This window comes from Podarcis cretensis (assembly GCF_951804945.1).
Source record: "Podarcis cretensis genome assembly, chromosome: 6".
Classification (NCBI taxonomy): domain Eukaryota; kingdom Metazoa; phylum Chordata; class Lepidosauria; order Squamata; family Lacertidae; genus Podarcis; species Podarcis cretensis.
In genome coordinates, this window is record NC_137175.1 from 17,573,860 (window position 1) to 17,597,104 (window position 23,245).

At 43.4% G+C, this 23,245-nt stretch overlaps 1 protein-coding gene across 5 annotated transcripts in view; it reads left to right on the top strand.

Moving 5' to 3' along the window:
• BCAS1 (brain enriched myelin associated protein 1) overlaps positions 1-23,245 on the top strand; it is a 51,703-nt gene that overhangs the window by 13,874 nt on the left and 14,584 nt on the right. For 4 of the 5 annotated variants that reach the window (XM_079979288.1, XM_079979290.1, XM_079979292.1 and 1 more), the window contains exons 4-8: positions 403-971; positions 12,550-12,726; positions 16,689-16,733; positions 19,366-19,500; positions 21,993-22,028. In XM_079979288.1, coding sequence (XP_079835414.1) covers positions 403-971; positions 12,550-12,726; positions 16,689-16,733; positions 19,366-19,500; positions 21,993-22,028 — 962 coding nt within the window. The remainder of the gene's footprint in view (positions 1-402; positions 972-12,549; positions 12,727-16,688; positions 16,734-19,365; positions 19,501-21,992; positions 22,029-23,245) is intronic. The other variant, XM_079979291.1, reaches the window with a different exon arrangement.

The window sequence follows — 23,245 nt, forward strand, 5'->3', positions numbered from 1 at the left end:
CGTCCCAACAGTTGGGGCTTCAAAGCACAGCATCACCTGCTATTTCTAGGACTCTCACCTTTCCAATTTAGCTCTCCAGAGGTAGGGAGATAAGGATCTGGCCAGCTGACCAGGAACAGTTCCTCACCCTTGCCCTATAGCTTAAGGGAGCATTCCAGTGTCATCAAAGTGTGGGCCATAAATAGTCAACAATGACAATACAGTGGGCTTCAGCAACCCATATTCCATGTGTAAGCGGATAGGCCAAAGCTCACACTTTGTAATGAGAATGACACGTACACACTGTGCTTGTTTAGCCATTGCAGTTTACAATCAGTCCATTAAATACACAGGCAGCTATGATTAATAGTGCATCTTTCCTGTCATGATGGATAATTGCTGTTTTCTTGTTTGTACTTGTAGTGGATGCAAGAGTGAGTGTTGTCCAGGATAATGTGGCCGTTTCTTCCCAGAAGACAATGGAGCTCAGCTCCAGCTCCGAGGCCAGTGGAAATAATCTTGGGAAGGAGGCCAAGGCGGCCCCACCAGCTGCCAAATCTCGTTTTGTCTTTGCATTTTCACGGCCTGTACCAGGACGTACCGAAGAGAAAGCAGCAAATGCATCGGCTGGATCGGCTCAGCTTGATGTCAGCTCAGAAGCACCCCAAGCGAACAAAGCCTTGAGTGAGAATGTGGACCTTCCTGCTGCAGCTGTGACAGAGGAAGCTTCAGATAAAAACCTAAGGGAAGAATCTCTCAGTGAAATTGAACTCACAGCACCGGGGAAGGCAGAGGAGGAGGATGCCGCTTTGTCCAAGCCCAAAGAGTTAAGCTTTTTCGACAGACTCTTCAAAGTGGAAAGGGGGAAAGACAAGATCAAAGCACAAGACCAAAGTCAAGGGGAGGTGAAGGAAGAGAATCCAGGTGTCATCATCACAGCAGAAGGAACTGCAGGATTACAAAGCACGCCAGAGAATGTCTTGCAGGGGAAGGCAAGTAAACAAAACAGGATGGTATAATTTGTCTCTAATTAAGTCTGTCTGGAGGTGTTTTTGTTTTTTTAATGGGACAAGATAGCATCACACTGTACAATGTGATAAGAAGCTAAATCCCCGTCGAGTGACAGAGGTGGAACAGCCACCTGTTGGAGAGAAATAATAATCCACTGCAACTGCAATGTTGGCCCCGCAGCACAATTTGCTGACTAGGAGCCCAGAAGCCAAATTTGGCCCACTGAGCATCATTGCCTGCTCCCCGCCCCAGTCTCACTGAATGGTAATTAAGGTGTGGTGACAATTTCAGCTACCTGAAATATTTCTATCATAAGAAAAGTTGTGAAATTGGAGACATTTCTACCAATGCTCTTCTTATGTTTTTGCGTTCTTATCTTCTTTGGTTTTGGTGTTCAAGATTCAGCCACTGGTCAACTTGTGGTGACCTTAGTGTGAGGCAGGTGTCACCAAATTTATGTATATCATTTCACCATGAAACTATATACACGGAGAAGGCAAGGTGAAACCAAAGTAGACTTCTTTCACTTTCCTAGAGCAATTTCTGGATAATACTCTTGAGATTACAACCATTTCTACAGTTTAAATTCAGCCATGCATTTTGTACTAACTTCATCCCCTGCTTGTAAAGAAGTAAACTCTATTGTGCAGGTTGCTCTTTAAAATAAAAGGTGGAATTACTACTAATAGGATTCTGTGAATCGGGGGGGGGGAGTTTTTAAAATAATCTCTCTTGTACCCCACCTTTTTATTTTTATGTTCGGTTTTGAGTTTGCCTGCAGTTGAATTTTGAGCATAAAGACCCAATAGCTTTTATTTCTAACAACATATATTTTGGACACTTCATACATAACCCCCAAACATTCTGATGGCTTGAAAAAACCAAAAACCTCTGGGGAATGAGAATCCTATGTGGCTTATTCCATTACTGAGAGTTACAGGGCTTCATTTATTGTTGTTACATTTAGCTGAAGACTATCCACCCTGTCCGACAGTAGCTCTCCAAAGTCTCATGCCCTTCTATCAAAGGTCAAAATAAATAAGATGTGAATGATTAGATATTCCAACTTTCTTTTTTTCTTTTTCAAAGCACACACAAACCAAACTGGATTTCCACTATGGTTGACCTTCATCTGATTACATTTTTCTTATAGGGAGCCATCTTATCCCAACTCAGAACATTGATCCATCCAGCCTGGTATTGTCTACTCTGGCTGGCAGCAGTCATTTAGAATCTCAGAGGTCTTTCTATCACCAGGTCTTTTCCTAACCAGAGATGCCAGGATTGAACCTTGGATCTTCTGTGTTTAATGTCAGTGATAGGACATAAGTATGGTACTTGTGTGTTTTCCATGGTAAGGCAAGTAGCACTTTCAGGGAAACAAGTGAGATTGGGAAAATGTTTTCCCCAGATATGGCCTTGGTGCAATTCACACCACCCAAGCACATCTGCAATTGCAGGGGGTTGGACTAGATGATCCTCAGGGTCCCTTCCAACTCTACAATTCTATGAATTTGGAGAGAGATGGAAGTTACATCCCCTCTATGTTGGCCCTTAAACTCTGCAGAAAATTTAACTGATTACTTTCCTTTGTCTTTCTGGCATATCTCAGTTCTCTAGTTTGGCTGTGTACTGACATAGGAATTCATTGCGCAAGAAAACTGCAAAGACCTAACCAGGCCACACTAGACAAAATTCACTACTGTGTACAGCAAGAGGAGCCAACACAGGGTCCTCCAGATGTTGTTGGACTACAACCTCCATCATCATTGGTCATGCTGGCAGGTGCTGATGAGAGTTGTAGTCCAACAAAAATCTGTACGTCACCACAGTGACTACCCCTATTGATTGGACGAAACAGCATTGGTAGTGGTTCATCCCATGGTTTGGGTTCACAGTTAAGTTTTTTATTGGTCCAGTTGTTAAAGTCAAGTTTTGTGGATTGAAGTGAGGCAAGTGGCTCAAGCAACAGATGTTGGGCAGCAGGAAGGGTTGGCAATGTTTTGGAGCTCAGAACTGCATCCTCAAAGCTACCCTGAAGCCCTCTGGTGCAGTGAGTGAAGTTTTTCTGTCACTTCTATAGAAGTAATATTCAGCTGCCAATCTAGTCAAATTCTTTTCCTGGAATGAGAGGGATGCCATATTGCCCTGTGCTTCAGGCAGCAAAATGTCCTGGGCATTTCTATAGCTCCTACTTACATATACCAAACCATGGGTTTTAACTGCATTCATGCAATTAATGTTTGTGTTTTACTTTGGCCGTTATAGCACTAAAATTTTAAAGAAGGTATACAAAAGAGCAAAAGATAGCAACAGTGAATGATATCCAGCATTAGCCATGTTCAGAATGGGCCCATTGACTTAGTTAGATATCACCCAATTATTTTCCATGGATTCATTCCAGAAAACAGCAATATTTATTGGTAACTAGAAGCAGTTGGAGCATAGGGAGCTTACTGCCAGGATACAGTTATTGAGATAATTTCTAGGAAGCAGGATTTGTTTGTTGGTTTGTTTGTTGAGATTCTACTCAAAAAAAAAAAAAAAACTGTGTGTAGAACTTGAAATTCCAGGTATTATAAAATGCTAATGATTTTTATTTTGCCATCAAGCTATAAGCTTTACGAGGCAGATCTTTAGTTTTCCAGACATATCTTCTGAAATAAATGCAATCTGCAGCTCTTATTTGACTTCCCATTAATTCCGAAGTGGTTTATTTATACAAGTGTTCAGGTGGGCAGAATTAGGCTCAAATAAAAAGCTCAGTGGTAATCAACACACTTTTGATAAAATTGGTATCTTTGGCCTCTGACAGACGGCAAAAAGCCGAACGTCTGATTACTGTATACAGATGAGATATTTATACTGGAAGTCTAAATATTTGATTTAATCGTAATTTTTCAGATTTTGCTTCAGGCACACTTCACTCTTTAAGTAAGCCATGACTGATAGCTTCTGTGGGAGCTTAATCACTTCAAAGCTTTTTCCGCATGTCACAATGCCAACAAACAACAACTAACATTGCTGAGAGGGAGGGAAAGAGAGAGAGGGAGAGATGCCTCCATTTTAGATTCTAGTCCAGGAACTACACAGGCATTCTGTGTTTGGCTGAACCATGGCCTTATTTTCAAGCGCCACAAAACTACATTCAGGAAGCTGCATAATTAAAACAAGGGCAGGATTCATTAACCGATGAAGCGTTCGCTATTCAAGCCAAGGTAAATTATGTGACTGAAATGTTTCACTGAGTGAGCCGTGCTCTTCATGGGAACAAAAAAGGGCTTGGCAAGAATACAAGCTTTTCATATAGCTTCTCATTATACCCACCCAAAATGGCAGAGCTGATGCTAACATATACACATTTTATAATAACCAGAATATTCTGTATGTACAAAAAATTTAATGGGTAGTGCTGACTCCCCCTCTTGCCATAGCTGTCAACCTTCCCTTTTTTTTGCGGGAAATTCCCTTATTCCAGCGCCGTTTCCTGCTGCTTCCTGCTGCTATCCCAGATTGTTAGATATCCCGTAGACTGTCCCTGGGACAGGTGAGGCTGCTGGTCCCTTATTTTCAAATCTGAAAGTTGACAGCTATGCCTCTTGTACTATAGATTTTATAACCCCCCCCCCAAAAAAAAAAAGATCTAGATGATATAAAGGTAAAGGTAAAGGACCCCTGACAGTTAAGTCCAGTCACAACACTCTGGGGTTGCGACACTCATCTCACTTTACTGGCCGAAGAAGAAGAAGAAGAGTTTGGATTTGATATCCCGCCTTTCACTCCCTTTAAAGAGTCTCAAAGCGGCTAACATTCTCCTTTCCCTTCCTCCCCCACAACAAACACTCTGTGAGGTGAGTGGGGCTGAGAGACTTCAGAGAAGTGTGACTGGCCCAAGGTCACCCAGCAGCTGCATGTGGAGGAGCGGGGACGCGAACCCGGTTCCCCAGATTACGAGACTACCGCTCTTCACCACTACACCACACCGAGGGAGCTGACGATTATCCGCAGACAGTTTTTCTGGGTCATGTGGCCAGCATGACTAAGCCGCTTCTGGCGAAACCAGAGCAGCGCACAGAAACGCCATTTATAGATGATATAGATATAGATATAGATTTGGATATAGATATATTACTGCAGGGCCAGACCATTAAGCAGAGTGACATGGCAGCCTCAGGGCACAGATACTGGAGGATGTGGATTGGTGGTGAGGTTTTGAAGGATGGAGCTGTATGAGCTAAGCGGCCTGTTATGCACCCTCTAGATCAGGGGTGCCCAAACTTTTTTCAAAGAGGGCCAGATTTGATGAAGTGAACATGCGTGAGGGCCGACCAAACTTGTTGAGCTTTTAGCCCAGGACATATACTGCCACAGGGGCTGGATTAAATCAGCCGGTGGGCTGGATTAGGCCCCAGAAACGGACTTTGGATTTGCCTGCTCCAAATGAACCCTCAGGTGTGGTGAAGGAGGATGCTCTGCTGCCACTGCTGAAGTAAGGTTCAGCTGCCAATATGGTTCGATTTTTGTAACTGGGAGAGGTAGCCATCCTGTCTTTTGCCATAGGCATCAAAATGTCTCAGTAGCTCTGACAGGACAAATAGTTAAATGACCATCCTCAGAATAGCCATCTCTCTCTCTCTCTCTCTCTCTCTCTCTCTCTCAGCGCGTTCCCATATCACCTGTTGTTGAGCATTCATCCTGATTTGTTTACAGGTAGATGAGACATTGCTGGTTATTTACTGAGCATTAATTCTGATTTGCTTGTGGGGAGGTTAGATGATGCTGAATCGAAGCAAGTGTTATCCCACACTTTCTAGTTCATTTCTCCATCACTTTCCTTACTGCAGAAACTCTGGTCTTTGGGAGAAGCGGGTTTGTTGCACAAGCTCTCCCAACCAACCATTGTTGCGCAACCAGAATTTGCCAGTATGTGACTGAATCCCACTCTGTTGCATAGCTCTGTGGCCTTTCTCCAGTAGTTCAGCCAGGAATTTTATTTATCAGAAATGCTTATGAAACCAACAGATGTCTTATTTGTCATCTGCTTACCCCCCCAAAGCCCAACCCACTCAGCACACAAATCTAAGCTTTTCTGTTCATAACTCTTTTAGGCCCCTGTTGTGTCAAAGTTACCACACACAGAGAGATGTACAAACAAGCTTTTAGGCTTCCACAATGCTCTCTGGCTTTCAGGGAGAGCCTCTTTCCCCACATAAATCTCCAATTAGGGGCTGTCTTTAGAGAGGTATGCAGACTTTTTATTATATATCTAGCCTTCTTCGGGCATTGTTAGCCTAGTGCTAAACATGCGAGGGAAGGACCAGTGTGTATGAGTGTGTCACCTCTACTGCTCATTGCCATACTTGCGCCTTCCAATTCATGGAAGGCAACTGAAACCACAATGGAGGGTGTCAGTGGAGCAAGGACACCGTCTTTGCTGCTAGGCTAATGCTTTGCCTGAAGAGAGCTCTTGTCTGTCTGTCTGTCTGTCTGTCTGCCTGTCTAATAAGGAGTTCCACGTTCTCTGTGTGTCAATGTCCCTATATAGTCTCCATGGCTAAGAGTGCGTACAAATGTTCATCCCTATGAGAGCCAGTGTGGGGTTTTTTCCCCTCTTCCTCTTCTACTTACCTACTTCCCAATTGGTAGGAGGACTATGGATCAGTAGCGGGCTCACCAGGAGTACTTCTGAAGACACCCTAAGATGTAGGGCTATGCAGATGATGGATTAAGGATATGGAAAGAGAAATTGGCTCAGTTCTGATTGACTCCCATTGAGAGATGGCAAAACCTGCTTCTCACTACAACCTCTAGGATCTCTGAGCTAGATTTACTTAACTATACAAGCAATAGGGGGGGGGGACATGTGCACAACCCCTGAGCTCCTTGGAAGAATGGACTACAAATTTAATAGTAAGAATAACTCTCTGTACTTGCCTCTACCCTCCCTGGCCTGGAAGTTTAATGTTTATTTATCTAATTAATCAAAATAAAGGAGGGAAATTTCTTCCTACATGGAAGGAAAAGGAGAATGTCAAAGTGACGCTAAAATGTTTGCTTTCCAATAAAGGTGCTGCTGTACAAACAATTATTTCTCTTGCAAAGCCACAGTTTTATTAGTTGACTCTTGCTACACATTCATTTATATCACAATATCACATTTTGATTCGCATCAAGTGCGGCACAATGACTGCAGGCTTTGCTTGCCTCATTTATATCTTTATCGTTATTGTTACGATGACGAAGAATGGTAAAAAATGTGCACATTCTATACGGCACATTATTTTTTCTTAGAAAGCCTTCACACTACTTTTTGGCAGCTGCTCTTGACCGCTGCATTAAGTTTCTTATTACACGACATTTCTAAACAACGTATTAGGACATTCCAAGCCAACTGATCTGTGTAACTTTTGGAGGTCAGCTTGCAAAATGGTAGGCGGGAGAGATTAAGCAGGCATTATCTTGTGCTTTTGCCTAATAAAACAGATTCATTTAACACATTGGATGCCAGCCGGAGAATGGGCCCTTTCTCCATGAACTTTCCATGAAGCTAAGAAGAACTTTTGTTATACTGCAATTCCATGCATGCAAAATTTCACACATATCAAGAATCTCTGTCCTCAACCCACAGCTGACCCACTCAGATGTATGTTTCCCTCTTAATAATATGTAAACCATTCTCTATAAATTCTTTATAAGAAGGGGAGGGAAGGAGAGAGGGCAGAACAGACTCAGCAATGTACCAAAGCAATATTACCTTTTTATTATTTTACAAATACTAAATAGATTCATAGTAGATTTGGCTTTATTATGTACCCCCTGCAATGCCTGAAATTGCTCTTATATAGGAGCAAACATCCAAGCACACAAAAATAAAATAAAGTGTAAATATTTGGGATGTAGCAGTTGGATGCCATCATTTGCAACAAGAATTAACAAGAAATAAAACTTACACAAATATTACACAAATACAAAGCTGGTTTTATCTAACTACTGGGTACCCTAAGGAGAAGCTTAGGAACAAACTAAAAAATATGCATATTTCAAAAGGCCATCTGAACGTTATCATGATTTTGAAGGCATTATGATGTTTCTTAGTGCCAAACTATCTGTGAATAAAATCCCCCACGTCTTTAAAAGAGTTGGGCTGCATTCAGACAGCAATTAATTCCTTTTGATGTTTCCTTACCTGATAGTTTCCACATTTTATGTGATCTTTCACATGATGTAATGACTGCTCCCCGCATAAAACGGGGGGCTCCTTTTGCGTGGACGCGCGGAGCCCCTGGATCTGGAGCAGCTCCATCAACACAGGCTTGGCTTCGCCTTCCCTCAGGTGGGATACCTGAAGGTCTCTGCCTACCTCAGTCAGTTGTCCAATCCCACCTGGGGGAAGCGTTGCCAAGGAGACCAGGCCAGGTAGGGGAGGAACTACCTGCCCACACAATAGAGGGAGGATCTTACCCGGGAATCCTCACTTGGCTCCAGAGCTTCACATGATGTAAAAACAACTTGGAATCTAGTGGATGTTTAGCATGTTGTTTGCATGTTAATTGTTTCCAGAGACAAAGAAAAATAAGTTAGCAACCTCATTATTATTTACTCAGAAAATTACAGGAAAGTTGCACTGTAATTTTCTGAGGTGAAATTTGGGGCGGTATCCTAGCATTTAAAATTTAGCATGACATGGAGGTATATCCACTAAAGGCCGCAGTTCCATAATGCAACAGGTACCACAGTTTAAAAGGAACACTAGAAACTAGGTCAGAAGCACTAGCATTATAACCAGGAGAACCAACCCAGTAATCCCCACATCTGACTATAGCCTTGATAGCATCCTAGTAGCCCACGTTCTGAGGGCACATGATGGTTCCAAATTAAAGTTTACCTGGCTAATACGGTGGCCATATATGCAAAAGAGGACAAGGCTGTGCACCTCTAAAAGTTGGGTAGAAAAGGGAAAATTCAGCAGGTGTAGCTACACCTGCTTAAATTCCCTCTCCTACACAACTATTAAAAGCATGGGAGTCATGTCCTGTCTGCTAGTAGAACATAGGTAGAACATAGACATGTTCCCAGGGCTACCAGGTCCTTGTCGTCGTCGTCGTCGTCTTCTTCTTCTTCTTCTTCTTCTTCTTCTTCTTCTTCTTCTTCTTCTTCTTCTTCTTTGAAAAAAAAATCTTTATTGCTTAAAGATTGAATTTTGACATAACATGCAGGTACAATGAGAAAAAGAAACCCCATTGCCCCAAAATGGATCTGGCAACAATGCCAGCAAAAAACATTCTTCCGCAAGGGAACATGTGCATTTGGCAGGTTCCAGATGTCTTGTTGCAGTTAGAAAAGGTTATGAATGGATGCCCAGTCTTTGTCTTGAGATGGTGCTTGCTCCTTTAAGTGCGCCGAGCCTACATCCATGCTGTTTTTTTGCTCCATTGATCCTCCACTCCTTTTGGCTGTCCTGGGAGACATCATCAGGGGGTTTGGGTTAGGTGTTTATCAGTATGCGGATGACACCCAGCTCTACCTCTCTTTCAAATCGGAACCAGTGAAGGTGGTGAAGGTCCTGTGTGAGTGTCTGGAGGCGGTTGGAGGATGGATGACGGCTAACAGATTGAGGTTGAATCCTGACAAGACAGAAGTACCGTACTGTTTTGGGGGGACAGGAGGCGGGCAGATGTGGAGGACTCCCTGGTCCTGAATGGGGTAACCGTGCCCTGAAGGACCAGGTGAACAGCCTAGGAGTCATTTTGGACTTGCAGCTGTCCATGGAGGCACAGGTCAATTCTGTGTCCAGGGCAGCTGTTTACCAGCTCCATCTGGTATGCAGGCTGAGACCTTATCTACCCGCAGACTTTCTCGCCAGAGTGGTGCATGCTCTAGTTATCTCTCAGCTGCATTGCGCTCTATGTGGGGCTACCTTTGAAGGTGACCCGGAAACTACAGCTAATCCAGAATGCGACAGCTAGACTGGTGGCTAGGAGCGGCCAGCAAGACCACATAACACCGGTCTTGAAAGACCTACATTGGTTCCCAGTACATTTCTGGGCACAATTCAAAGTGTTGGTTTTAAAGCTCTAAAAGTATACCTGAATGAGCATCTCCACCCCAATTGTTCTGCCCGGACACTGAGGTCCAGGGCCAAGGGCCTTCTGGCAGTTCCCTCGCTACGAGAAGCCAAGTTAAAGAGAACCAGGCAGAGGGCCTTCTCGGTAGTGGCACCCACCCTGTGGAACGCCCTCCCAGCAGATGTCAAAGAGAAAAACAACTAGCAGACTTTTGGAAGACACCTGAAGGCAGCCCTGTTTAGGGAAGCTTTTAATGTTTGGTGGTCTATTGTATTTTAATATTTTGTTGCTGTGACCACCAGAAGCACGGGCACCAAGTGTGTGGAGCTGTGGGGGCCAATCCCCCTAATTTTCAATTAGAGGGTCAGGGGCCCCCCAAACCTCTTTTCCAGCCATGCGCTTATGCTGTGAGGCGTCCACACACACACATACCAGTATGTAGCATGCACATGCAACATCAGCACACCGCATTGTACGCCAATGTCATGTACAAATGCCTTAATGATGTCACACAGCCCTGGACCCCCTCATTCACAGAGGTAAGGTGGTTCATATGAGCAGAAGTCTAAGTCCCCCACCCTGCACAGAGCAGGTGTGGGAGGGGTCTTCAGTGCTTCTGGAGGATATTAATTGGTTTGTGAGCATGTGTAGAGTAGAGCATCTGCCTTGCAAGTAGACGGTCCAAGATTTAATCTCCAGCATTTCCAGGTAGGGTTGGAAAAGCCTCCCTGCCTGAATCCCTGGAGAGCCTCTGCCAGTCTGTGTAGACATTATTGGGATGAATGGACCAAATGGTCTGACTCAGTACAAGGTAGATTTTAGCAATTTTCAGTAGTGCATGTTACAAGCAGGCAAGAGAACCCCTTTCCTTATCTCTGAATGGCTGGAAGGTATGAAATCAATTCAGAACTGTCGGAAGGAGGCAGAGTGGGTGGATGCGTAGCAGGTGCCAAAACTGAACTTTGGACTGTGACTTGGCTTCTGTGCATCATACCAATCAGCTGTACATTTCTTTGCACATCGGTGTTTTTGGCATCATTTGAAAGCAAGCTGCAATAAAACAGGGTTGACCCCAGCCAAAACTGCCACTCTCCCTCCAGCCTACATTTAAAGACAGAAGAAGTTTTGTAAAGAAAACAAATGTTTAAGGCCTGAGAAAATGTAATATAATTTCTCCATGCTTATATACTAGAGGAAACCTCATTTAAAAAATAATAATAACAGATTTGCCACAGGTTGTTAGGACTTCTTTGGTCAAGCATATATCATGAAGGCACATGAGACCACCATCTTACTGAAGCTAGGCAGCTCTGATCTGTGTATGTGGGCCACTTTGGGTTCCATAGTGAAAGAAAAATGGCATAGAAATGTAATGTAAGGAAATAAATTTGGGAATGCTCTGCCACTGTGTATATCTGATATATATACAGTGGTACCTCTGGTTGCGAACAGGATCCATTCCGGAGGCCCATTCGCAACATGAAAAGAACGCAACCCACAGCGGTGCATCTGCGCACATGTGGATTGCGATTTGCTGCTTCTGCACATGCATGTGACATCATTTTGTGCTTCTGCACATGTGTGAGTGGCGAAACCCGGAAGTAACCCTTTCCAGTACTTCCGGGTCACGCGGGACGTAACCTGAAAGAACGTAACCTGAAGCGGACGTAACATGAGAGACATGTATATAAAGAGAGAGAGAGAATTTATATTTACTTTAAATAAACAAAATAAATAAATACTTTAAATAAATAAATATCTCAGTATTGTCTACAGTAACTGAGAGCAGCTCTCCAGAATTTCAGTCAGGAGACTTTACCTGGAGATGCCAGGGTTGTACCTGGGAACTTCTTCATGCAAGGCAGATGATCTGCCACTGAGCTATGGTGTTCCATCCTTGAAGGTACATTTGCCTGAGCTCATCCACTAATGGACTTCACCAGAGATTTAGAATCCTTGTCCTCTGATTCAGACTCAAGAGTGTCCCTCTCCTCAAGTAAGCAACATTGATTATTTTAGCTGGATTTAAACAGATAAGCCAACAAACCTGAACCTGCACAATGTGTGTGTGTGTGTGTGTGTGCCTTCCTGGAAAAGGATAGTAAACTGAGCACGAGTAAACTGGATGTGGTGTGAACTGACAGTAAAGAATTCAGAGATCAAAGCTGCAGACATGTGTTGCTTGCTATTCAGTGTTCAGCTGCACTGAACAGAAACGGAGATTGCATGCCATATGCAACCTGGCTTCTTGTATTTGCTATTCTCTCTGGTTCGGAACAATGTTCCCCTGGCCAACGGCAAATGCTGCATATATTAGACGGGGCTTGCATAAATGCCCAATTGTTCTGGATATGTAGGCTGAAGAAATATGGATGGAATTAGGATTGTGGCTCAGAGAGCAACATGATGCAAGTGGCAAACAGGCTACTTTTACAATCTTCTACTGGGCATTCAACAAGCGAGGAACTGACCGAATTGTGCTCCCTTTATACAGGACGTAATAGATGAGTGCAATCAAAACTCTCTGCAGCCGGATTCAGCAGGTGTCAATTGCTTGGCTGCTGAGGATCTTGCTCAAGGAGACGTAAAGCCAGAGAACGTTAAGACAGCAGCAGCTGGGACAGACTATAACAACTCTGACTCTGTCATCATGAGTTTCTTTAAAACCTTGGTAAGATTTTTCCCATCACTTTATCACTTTATCAGAATGGAATTGGAGTATGTATGAATTGTTGTAAGATAAAATCCTGCTTGGCAGGGGTTGGACTCGATGGCCCTTGTGGTCTCTAAAACTCTATGATTCTATGATTCTATGAAAATTGCTGCCCCGTGGTTACAGAGAGAAATTTAGGAGGGAAGAGGGCACAATTGCATACAAAAAGTGCAGGTGGAGGGGAGGGGGTCACAAAACAAAAACAAAACTGCAAACTGATGTGGAAACATGGAGAACTGAACTTAAGACTAGAAAAACAAGAAAGTGAGAAAAAACCAAAACTGGTATATTCAATAGAATGAGTATCAATTGTTGTTGACCAAGGCAGAAAGCAATTTATTTGTCGTGTAGCTAGATGCAAAAAAAGATGGTAATTCAGCACTTTTAATAGATGTATAGGAGAGGGCATTTCTGTGGGTGTTGCTTATTATGCAAGCTACACCTGTTGAAACTCCTACACAATTACCTAAGAAGCAGGAGCCCTGCCCTCTTTTGCATTTAGCTACTCTACCTGAATTTTAAAATGTCATTTAACTAGAAAAATATATCTTAAGTGTGCATGGGGATGTTTTATTCATTAGCTGTGAAGGTCAGATTAAAACCATTTGTTATTTTCTACTCAAGCACTTCCATGTAGGCACAACTAAAAGATCATCTACACTTCCCTTTGCCCCACTGCTTTCCCCCGAGAAAATCCACGCTCTTTAGCACTGAATCAGAACAAATGGCAATTGGATTTTCTGCAGATTGCCATCTGTTCCGATTTAGTGCTAAAGAGCAGGTTTTCAGGGGAAAGCAGTAGAGCAAAGGCAAAACCACTCTGAACAGTGTATAGAAAGCATGGGACAAATGGAAAACCACTTGGACCTGTGCTTTCAAGGCACGGGAAAAGTGGAAGTGTGGACGACGCCTTGGAGAATTGTTCTGCTGTTGTGGAAGGAGAAGGAAAGCTATATTAACAGAGTAATCACAGGCATCTTTATTCAGAGAGAAGGTCCACTGAGCTCAATGGAACTTGTTTCCATTTACGGAGGACTGGGGACTCGTTATAGTTAAAGCTATGGTTTTCCCAGTAGTGATGTATGGAAGTGAGAGCTGGACCATAAAGAAGGCTGATCGCTGAATAATTGATGCTTTTGAATTATGGTGCTGGAAGAGACTCTTGAGAGTCCCATGGACTGCAAAAATATCAAACGTATCCATTCTTAAGGAAATCAGCCCTGAGTGCTCACTGGAAGGACAGATCAGGAAGCTGAGGTTCCAATACTTTGGCCACCTCATGAGAAGAGAAGGCTCCCTGGAAAAGACCCTGATGTTGAGAAAGATGGAGGGCACAAGGAGAAGGGGAAGACAGAGGATGAGATGGTTGGACAGTGTTCTCGAAGCTACCAGCATGAGTTTGACCAAACTGCGGGAGGCAGTGGAAGACAGGAGTGCCTGGTGTGCTCTGGTCCATGGGGTCACGAAGATTCAGACATGACTAAACGACTAAACAACAACAAGGGGACTCGTTTAGGAATAAAAATGCGTAGGGTTGTGTAATAAATCTAATAAAATATCTCTGCAATATGACAGGAAATGTTACCAAGGAACTTAAACTTTTCTAACATGCACTTTGTCTTTGTCTGCTTTTTAAGTATTAGTCAATTTAGTTGTAGGCAGCATTTGCCACAAAAATATTGTGTTCAAAGTAGTGCACTGGTTCACCATGGGGTGGCCAGATGCAAAAGCAGATAGGGTTCTTAACACACTAAGAAGGTGGCCTGGCTATTCCAACAACTGAATCCTTGCCGGATCCAAAAATTAGAAGGGACTTGGGCATACGGCCTAACCCTGTCCCTTCAAAACTCACAACAGTATGTTTATTTAGACATTTGTCCCATTGAGGTCTGTGGGGCTTACTCCAAGGTCAGCAAGCAAAGGATTGCTATCATACTTGATCTAGGAAATCACTATTGCCTGTGATTGCTTAACTGCTGGTGAAACAAGCTTTGCAAACTTTTTTTTAAGCCTAACTAAATATACATGGCTAGAGGCAATGGAAAACTTGAAATATTGTGTACAGTTATGGCCACTACAGCACTAAACGAAGATCATCAAGCTAGAAAAGGACAACCCAAATGATCAAGGGGCTGGAGTAGCTGCAAGGGTACAACATTTGGGGCTATGCAGTTTTAGCAGGCAAAATGTGGGGACCTGATAGAGGTGTATATGTTAAGTTGTGGGTGAACATATCAGACGACACAGCGATTCTTCAAACAACTATTGTTTATTCACAGGTCAGGCCAGAACTGAACTGAAGGGTTCAGTCAGCCTGCTTATATAGAGCTCCAGTACAACGTTACTGTAACAACTTTCTAAAACTATCCAATCATTGAATGTCACTTTTGATCCCTTATTTGCACAACTATCTACAGTATCCCCCTGCTAGCCCAGGGTGAGAACTTCAGTACATAACAGCATAACATTACACAAGGTATGGCGAGAGTGGACAAAGAAGTTTTTCTCCCTGTCTCACAATACTAGAACTTGGGGCCAATCATTGAAGCTGAATGGTGATGGGGGAATCAGAGCAGGCGAGAGAGAACACAACACATAGTTAAGACTATGGAATTGGATGTAGTGACGACTGCCCATTTGGATGGCTTTAAAAGCGGATTAGACAAATTCAGGGAGAATACAGTAAGGCTATCAGTGGCTACTAGACAATCCATTGCCTCTAGTAACAGGGGCAGCATGCCTCTAAATCCTAGTTGCTGGGGAGAGTTCTGTTGCACTCCTGCCTTGCCTTGCCCTGCTTGCAGGCTTGCAGAACCATCAGATTGGCTGCCGAGGGAACACTTAGCCAGACTGGCAGGCAGGCTTTGGCCTGACCCAACAGAGCACTTATGTTCTTGCATTCTTGGAACAGCATAACGGGAAAGAAGAGTGGGCACACCACAAGCCGTGATGGCTCTATCATTTACAGCTAGGATTCTGTAACTGGGATTCCTGCATTGCAGAGAGCAGAGCTCCAAAACCCTTTGGGTCCCTTCCAACTTTACAATCCTATGTGTCAGGTGCTGGTGTGGTTGCTCGAGAGCAAACAGGCAAGACTCCGACCTGTCTTTTCCAGGCTTTATTCTTAGTGCAAACTATTTACAGTGAAGAGCGTCGTAAGTTCATGTCTGGCTCAGTCGCTAGCAGAATCTGGGAGTGGTCGGTCCTTGTACCTCCCCCAGCATAACAGTTGTGTGACCCCCCAACCTTCTCCTCCCTTCCCTGTGCCAAAACCTACTGCGCAGAATGGGCGCTGGCAAAGGGGTACTTCCCTCCTCTCCGGTTTGCTCAGGCTCCATGTTGAGGCTCTCCCTAGCATCCCCTGGTCCTACCACCTCCTCTCCACTGGAGGTGGGGCTTTCCTCCTCACCAGAGGAGGAACTGCTTCGCAAGATTTTCAGAGGTTCCCTATAACACAACTGCCCTTCCACCTCTCGCCTCTGAGCTGATGGCAGTTCCCTGACACTATGGTTCCATCTTACCCCTTTCAGCTTTCTATGGGGGAAGAGTGCTCTACAATCTTGTCTTCATGCTGACAGATACCCATTTAATTTGCCTTTGAGGAATACTTCATAATCTCCCTAGGCAGCTTGTTCTAGCTTTGAATTACTTTTACAGTTAGGCTGTTCTTTCCAGTGCTTAACACAAGTCTCTCTCTGCATTTGAACACCATTGGCCTTTGTCCAATCCTCCATAGAACTGGAAGGAACCACTAGGGTCATACTTCCAACCCCCAGCAATGCAGGTATATTTTGCCTAGATCGAGCCCCACACTTAATGTTTCTCTTCCAGCTAAATTATCGTTCAATTCATGTCAAGAGTTTGGTCTGGTTTTGAATATTGCACATTTCATGGATTGTTTTCTTTTTTTGAATTGAAAGGTATCTCCAAGCAAAGCAGATTCCAAGGGTGACACTGAGGACAAGGTGAGTGATTGGATCCTGGCAATATAAGTTCAATATAGACCCCTCCTCCCTTTTCTTGGGATACTTTTCTAAACTGGCTTCATGTGTACTTTGGGACTGGTTCACACATGCATGCACAACCCAACCTACATTGCAAATAATTACACAGGCAATATTAAAGACCTGTGTTGTTGGTTACTGCAATTTATTTATCTGACTTACTGCTTTTCATGCCACCTTTATTTCAAGGTACTCTGGGTAGCATACCAAATCACTGCCTTGTTTTATCTCTACAACAACCTTGTCATGTAGCCCACACTGAGCTACAGTGACTAGCCCATGGTCAACCAGATTCCTAGCTGAGTGGGGTTGCTACATTTTTAAGGACTATACCTGGGCAGAGGGTGTTCAGGTGCATGCCAATAATGTAAATTGGAAAATATATATTTGAGAGTATCTGTTTCATATAGGTGCATGTGTGAGAAAACCAAGGGGTGCTGCAACTCCCTGTTCCAGAGGGGTTTGTGTCTGGGGAGTTGCTTTTTTCTGTTCAATGTATGAAATGGCCCTTAGAACTAATTTGTTGTTCGCCTGTTTCAGCACTTCTCTTACCAAGCTGGAGCCACAGCCAATTAAGGACCTGGACTTTAATATTAAATATTTCTTTCGCAATTTGACACATTTGTGCAAAGCGTTCATTGACGGCAGAAAACTAAATTCTGCATATAATGGTGCATTTCTGCAATATATAAATTTACCTTTTTATGTATAATGTTGTGCCTGAGCACATGCTTAATAACTGGGAGGTCTTTACCACTAGGTGGCACCAACTTTATTAGGAAGCTTGGCCCCTAGATCATTTTCTGGAGAGTACAGTGGCCCACAAGACATCTGTCTTCTAGACTATTAGTCCTAAGCAGGAAGTTAAACAGACTAAAGAAAAATGAGAAAGCTCCCAACAGCATATGACTATCCTTGGCAGTTTGCATAAGCAGCAGGAGACTCCCAATTACAGTATATTGCTTCTGAGCAGCCTTTCTCGGGGAGCATCATGATACCTGTGGCAAGCTCCCAGTTGTTTTGGGGCTGTAGGACTTGGGATATTATGTAGGAAAAGGAAGCATCTTTGTGTGTCTGCCACCTTCTTGGCCCTGCATGATGAGAAGCAGTGGCTCAGGAGCATAGCTGTCAACGTTTTCCTTTTTTTTTAAGGGAAATTCCCTTATTACGAATAGGTTTCGTCACAAGAAAGGGGAAACATTGACAGCTATGCTCAGGAGTGCAGCACACATCATTCAAAACATGTATTCTAAGCCACGTTCATCCAGGACTGCTGCAAAGCTCAGCATGTGCCTTTTATGCCTTTGCCATAGATGCAGGTGTTTCTCAGGAGATGAATCAATATTTGAAAGTGTTCCATGAAGGCTGAAGGTTTGACTAGTGCACAGAATGCTGTGCTTATGCAGTACTGGTTATTTCCCCCCCCTCCCCGCTGTATGATTTACCTTAATGTCCTAAAGGCCACGTTTCTTCATGGGCAGCCTTCTGGGAAACACATGACACTTGTATGTGGGGCGCAATGTAATGAAATAAAAAAAAGTAGGCCAATAGATGTACGGTAACTCTTGACCTTATTCAGTGGGCTGCATTCCAGCCACACCAAAGCCAGACACTTCTTCAGAAATTCATCTCTCTCTGTTTTCCACCCAGGCAAACAAGAAACACTATCACAGTTCAAGGACACATTCCAGTCAGGCAAAAGCGCACAAGAGCAGGGCTGCTAAGGGGGGTGACCAGGGAGGGGGCTGTATTAGAGGCTCACCAGCCCAGCCTCAAGAATGTTTTGGGGGAGAGACAGTGAGATAATTCTTAAATAAGTGAAACGCACAGTCCTCTTCACTGGAGAGATGTGTAGATATGGGTACTATTTTATGACATTATAGTGCATATAATTCTTCTCATGCATAGGCACATTTACAAGTGTCACAAAAGATTTGTTCTGCACTTGTAAGCAATTGATTTTTGAGTGTGCAGAACCTGTTTTCTTGAACTCCCTGCCTGTTAATATTTGGCCTAGGTTGTACTCAACACTGCTAAAAAGCTTTTTTCGTTAGGGTGCGCTCCTGTTGCTCGGTCCCTGCTCCTGCCAACCTAGCAGTTCGAAAGCACCTCAAAGTGCAAGTAGATAAATAGGTACTGCTGCAGCAAGAAGGTAAACGGCGTTTCCATGCATTTCTCTGGTTTGCCAGAAGCGGCTTAGTCATGCTGGCCACCTGACCCGGAAGCTGTACACCAGCTCCCTCGGCCAATAAAGCAAGATGAGCGCTGCAACCCCAGAATTGGCCACGACTGGACCTAATGGTCAGGAGTCCCTTTACCTTTTTACCAGGATGTGTGATTGTATTATGTACATTTGGGGGGTTTTTTTAAGAGAGCTGCTGATTTTTATCCATATTTTGATACTGTTGTTACCTGCCCTTTTTAAAGGCTTTTTAAAATGAGTATTATACGCTGTTCTGCAAACCTCTGCCATAGAGATATTTCTTTGATTAAGCGATATATATATATATCTTGCTAAGTAAATAAAAGTTGTGAGCGAAAGGACAACAGAGCCTGCAGTGGAGACTCAGCTTTGAATGATGTCGCCCAAAAGGGATCTCAAACAGGCCTTGGCGGGCAGCTTTCTGAGAAGACGGCGGCCGATTCCCACGTGAAAGGCACCAAGAAAAAGAAGCCAGACAGCCCCAGATTAGGACACAGTACATTTAGCAAACTGTTCAGGCATAAGGTTGGTACTGGAGACTAACAAAAATGGAACCCTGAATGGCAGCAGATGAGTCTTCGCATTGTTGACGCAGAATGAAAAACTGCAAGGATCAGACTTCCTGAAGGGCAAAATCCGGCTTAGTGGGGAGGGAGAAAGAAGGCGTCTTGAGTGTTTTAGAGTCTGGAAATCTACGCCTTAAGCAACATCTGTGAATTCAGGGTTCAGGAAGGAAAACCCTCTAACCAATTCATAGCGACCATTTCCCATGTTGTGTTAATAACTCCCTCTCACTAACAATGCCCGTGCTGCCTTTAACCTGAGGTTCGATCTGGCAAACAATGAAGTCAAAAAGAGACTATTAAAATTAGACCTGACCTGCATGTAAAGCGTTCAGAGAATTTCACGTGCCATTATATTAACGACCCTGCAACAGGTAGGTGGCACAGTTGTTGTGCTATTTGTGGTGTCTCTTTCTAGCAGTCTTGAAGAAGCTCCAGAAAGCTACTGGACCAGCACTGTAAAATTGAAATACAGAATAACAGAATTCTATATAACTCCCAACAGTGAAAGGGGGAAATTTGAATGTGCTCTCCACTTATAAGAAGCATTCCACACCATAGCAGCCACTTGCACCTCCAATGACAATGATGGATCCAAGAGTACCCTCAAGCTACAATCTTGCTCCTTTAGGATAACTCTTCAGATAACTGTAGACAGCTGGTTCCCTGCAACTCCCTCACACTTGTAGAGCAAAGCAGTAGCTGCAAGTCAGCAGTAAATACCTAGAATGAATGCATGGCTAATTTTGAAGAATTGTAGGATTCGTATTATTACAAAATCGTAGCCAAAACCACGTCAACGTATTATTATTCAATATTAAGTATCAATATTTCTGTTTGGAGGAAAAGAATGGGAGCATTCTATCCTGAGAAATGCATATAGGCAAAGACCCTTGAGCTGTGGATGGAAAATGAAGTTAATTTCTGAGTGCAGAAATTCCACTCAGACACCCACATGGAATTTTTGGGAGTAGAGGGGATTACATAATAAGTGCATTGATTTGGAATAGAATGGTAGTGGGAAAGGCACTTAGGCTGCTCTGAAACGAAAGTATCGTATCAGTTGCTTTTCAGTTGAAAAGGAAAGATCAACACATTCACCTGAAGGGGGATGAGCTATAGAAGTTGTAACTACAAGATCCTATTTAGGGTCAAGAGAAAAGTTTTGAGGCTCCAGCCCTAACTGTGCTTAAAAAGAAATAAATCTCAGGTAGTTCAGGGGTAAGCATGTCTGAGTAGACACGAGGATCAAGCTGGGAAAAGGCTGCTTCATAGTATGTTTTGCTAATTAATTAAATATATACATTGATAGATGCATGCTCACACATCAGCAAGATGTGCATCTTGTCACAGAGGGAGATGTGCAAACTTCACTATGAAATTTATAAAGTGGCACAGTGAACAGGAGCTGCCAGTCTTGCTTCCTGTTGTCCCCGTACCTCATATCTTCTGAAGCCAGCACATTCTTCCTCAAAACCATGGTCACCTTCTGAACCAGGGAAACATTGTTTTTCAGGTCTTATGTTAATACTAATTTCAACCAAAAGTATGTTTTCTAAAAAAACAACCGAAATAACATAAATACTAATAGCTGGATACAAGTTCATTGGTGCATTGGGATTACATGAGGAGTTCATTATTGTATACAGTGGTACCTCAGGTTAAGTACTTAATTCATTCCGGAGGTCTGTTCTTAACCTGAAACTGTTCTTAACCTGAAGCACCACTTTAGCTAATGGGGCCTGCTGCTGCTGCTGTGCCACCGGAGCATGATTTCTGTTCTCATCCTGAAGCAAAGTTCTTAACCTGAGGTATTATTTCTGGGTTAACCGAGTCTGTAACCTGAAGCGTATGTAACCCAAGGTACCACTGTATGAGAAATTTACAATGGAAGTTATGAATGCATACTATGTTTTCAAAAATGGCCACTTTCACTAGGAATTTATGGTGGAACAGGAACAGTTGCAATGACTATCACTTTGAACAACAGCAAAATGTCTAGACACACTTTTTAATAACAAGAATACAAAGCTGAAAATGAATGAACTGCAGTTAAAATATTATGTTCATTTTTCACAAGGTCCGGTCCTTCCCCTGCCCACCCCCCTAATATTCTTAAGAGGGTCTCTTCTTCAGTCTTCCGAGAGTAGCTGGAAGTGGGGAGGCAGAAAAAGGTCCTCCTTTCCTTCCAGTCTGCAGTTTTAATCTGAAATTTCAGGAGCAGTACTGCGCCCAGAGCTCAGAAACTGCTCACACTAATGAAATCCCCTGTCGCAGAATGCACCTAAAACAATGGGAGTTTTGAACACTGTTCCAAGTTATAGGGTTTCATCATATCTACCGTAAGGCAAACTGATCGTGTGACTCTATCCCTGTTCATAATCACAGGTACTGGGTTTTATGGAATGACAAAACCCCAAATGACTTGTGTATGTGTATTTCCTCTTCTTTTAGGCAAAGAAAGATGCCCAGCAGGCAGCAAATACCAAAGTGAGTAACACTGTTGAAAAGCATTCATGAGTTTCCAGTTGCAAAGAACATTTCTACAAGTTTCAGCTTAATAGAGAGCTAACAGTCTTGTACCTGGCATTGCTCAGGTACAAACTTAAAAAAAAATAAAAATCAGTGCCATTTTGAAACTAGTGGTTAAAATCAGTGCAGAACAGTGCACAGCCCACCATCTTGATTCAAAATGGCATCCAGTTGTATCAAAATAGAAAAAAACCTGCTCTTTGACCTCAGGATCCACCATGTAGAATTTGGTTACCATATCTTAAGTGTCCAAATGTATAGAGAGCCATCATGTGCCCAAAATGTGACTTTAAAAGTCATTTCCTATAAAAGTCATTTCCTATAAAAGTCATTTCCTCTTCGCCCATGCTATAACTCAGCCTTCCACAACTAGTACTCTCCAGATGTACTACAGTTCTCAGCAGTATCAGCCAGTGCTGCCATGCTGGGAATTGTAATCCAAAACATCTTTGTTGTGTAGTCGTTTAGTTGTGTCTGACTCTTTGTGACCCCATGGACCAGAGCACGCCAGTCACTTCTGTCTTCCACTGCCTCCCGCAGTTTGGTCAAACTCATGCTGGTAGCTTCGAGAACACTATCCAACCATCTCATCCTCTGTCGTCCCCTTCTCCTTGTGCCCTCCATCTTTCCCAACATCAGGGACTTTTCCAGGGAGTCTTCTCTTCTCATGAGGTGGCCAAATTATTGGAGCCTCAGCTTCGCGATCTGTCCCTCCAGTGACCACTCAGGGCTGATTTCCTTCAGAATGGAGAGGTTTGATCTTCTTGCAGTCCATGGGACTCTCAAGAGTCTCCTCCAGCACCATAATTCCTAAGCATCAATTCTTCGGCGATCAGCCTTCTTTATGGTCCAGCTCTCACTTCCATACATCACTACTGGGAAAACCATAGCTTTTAGAGGGCACTACATTGGGGAAGGCTGCTATAATGCACAGGGTATGCATAAAAATGTAGGAATGGATGCTCTTTCATAAGCTATAGTTGTGTCATGTTATCTTGTCTCTTTCCCCCATCCTTATTATTCCCCCCACTTTTTGAAAACACATTCAGCACCCATTACTCTCCCTGCCCAAGAATCCTGAGAACTGCAGTTTCTCTCTCACAGAACTACAGTTCCCAGCACCGTTAAGAAACTATTGTTCCCATGATTCTTTGGGGGGAAGCCGTGTGCTTTAA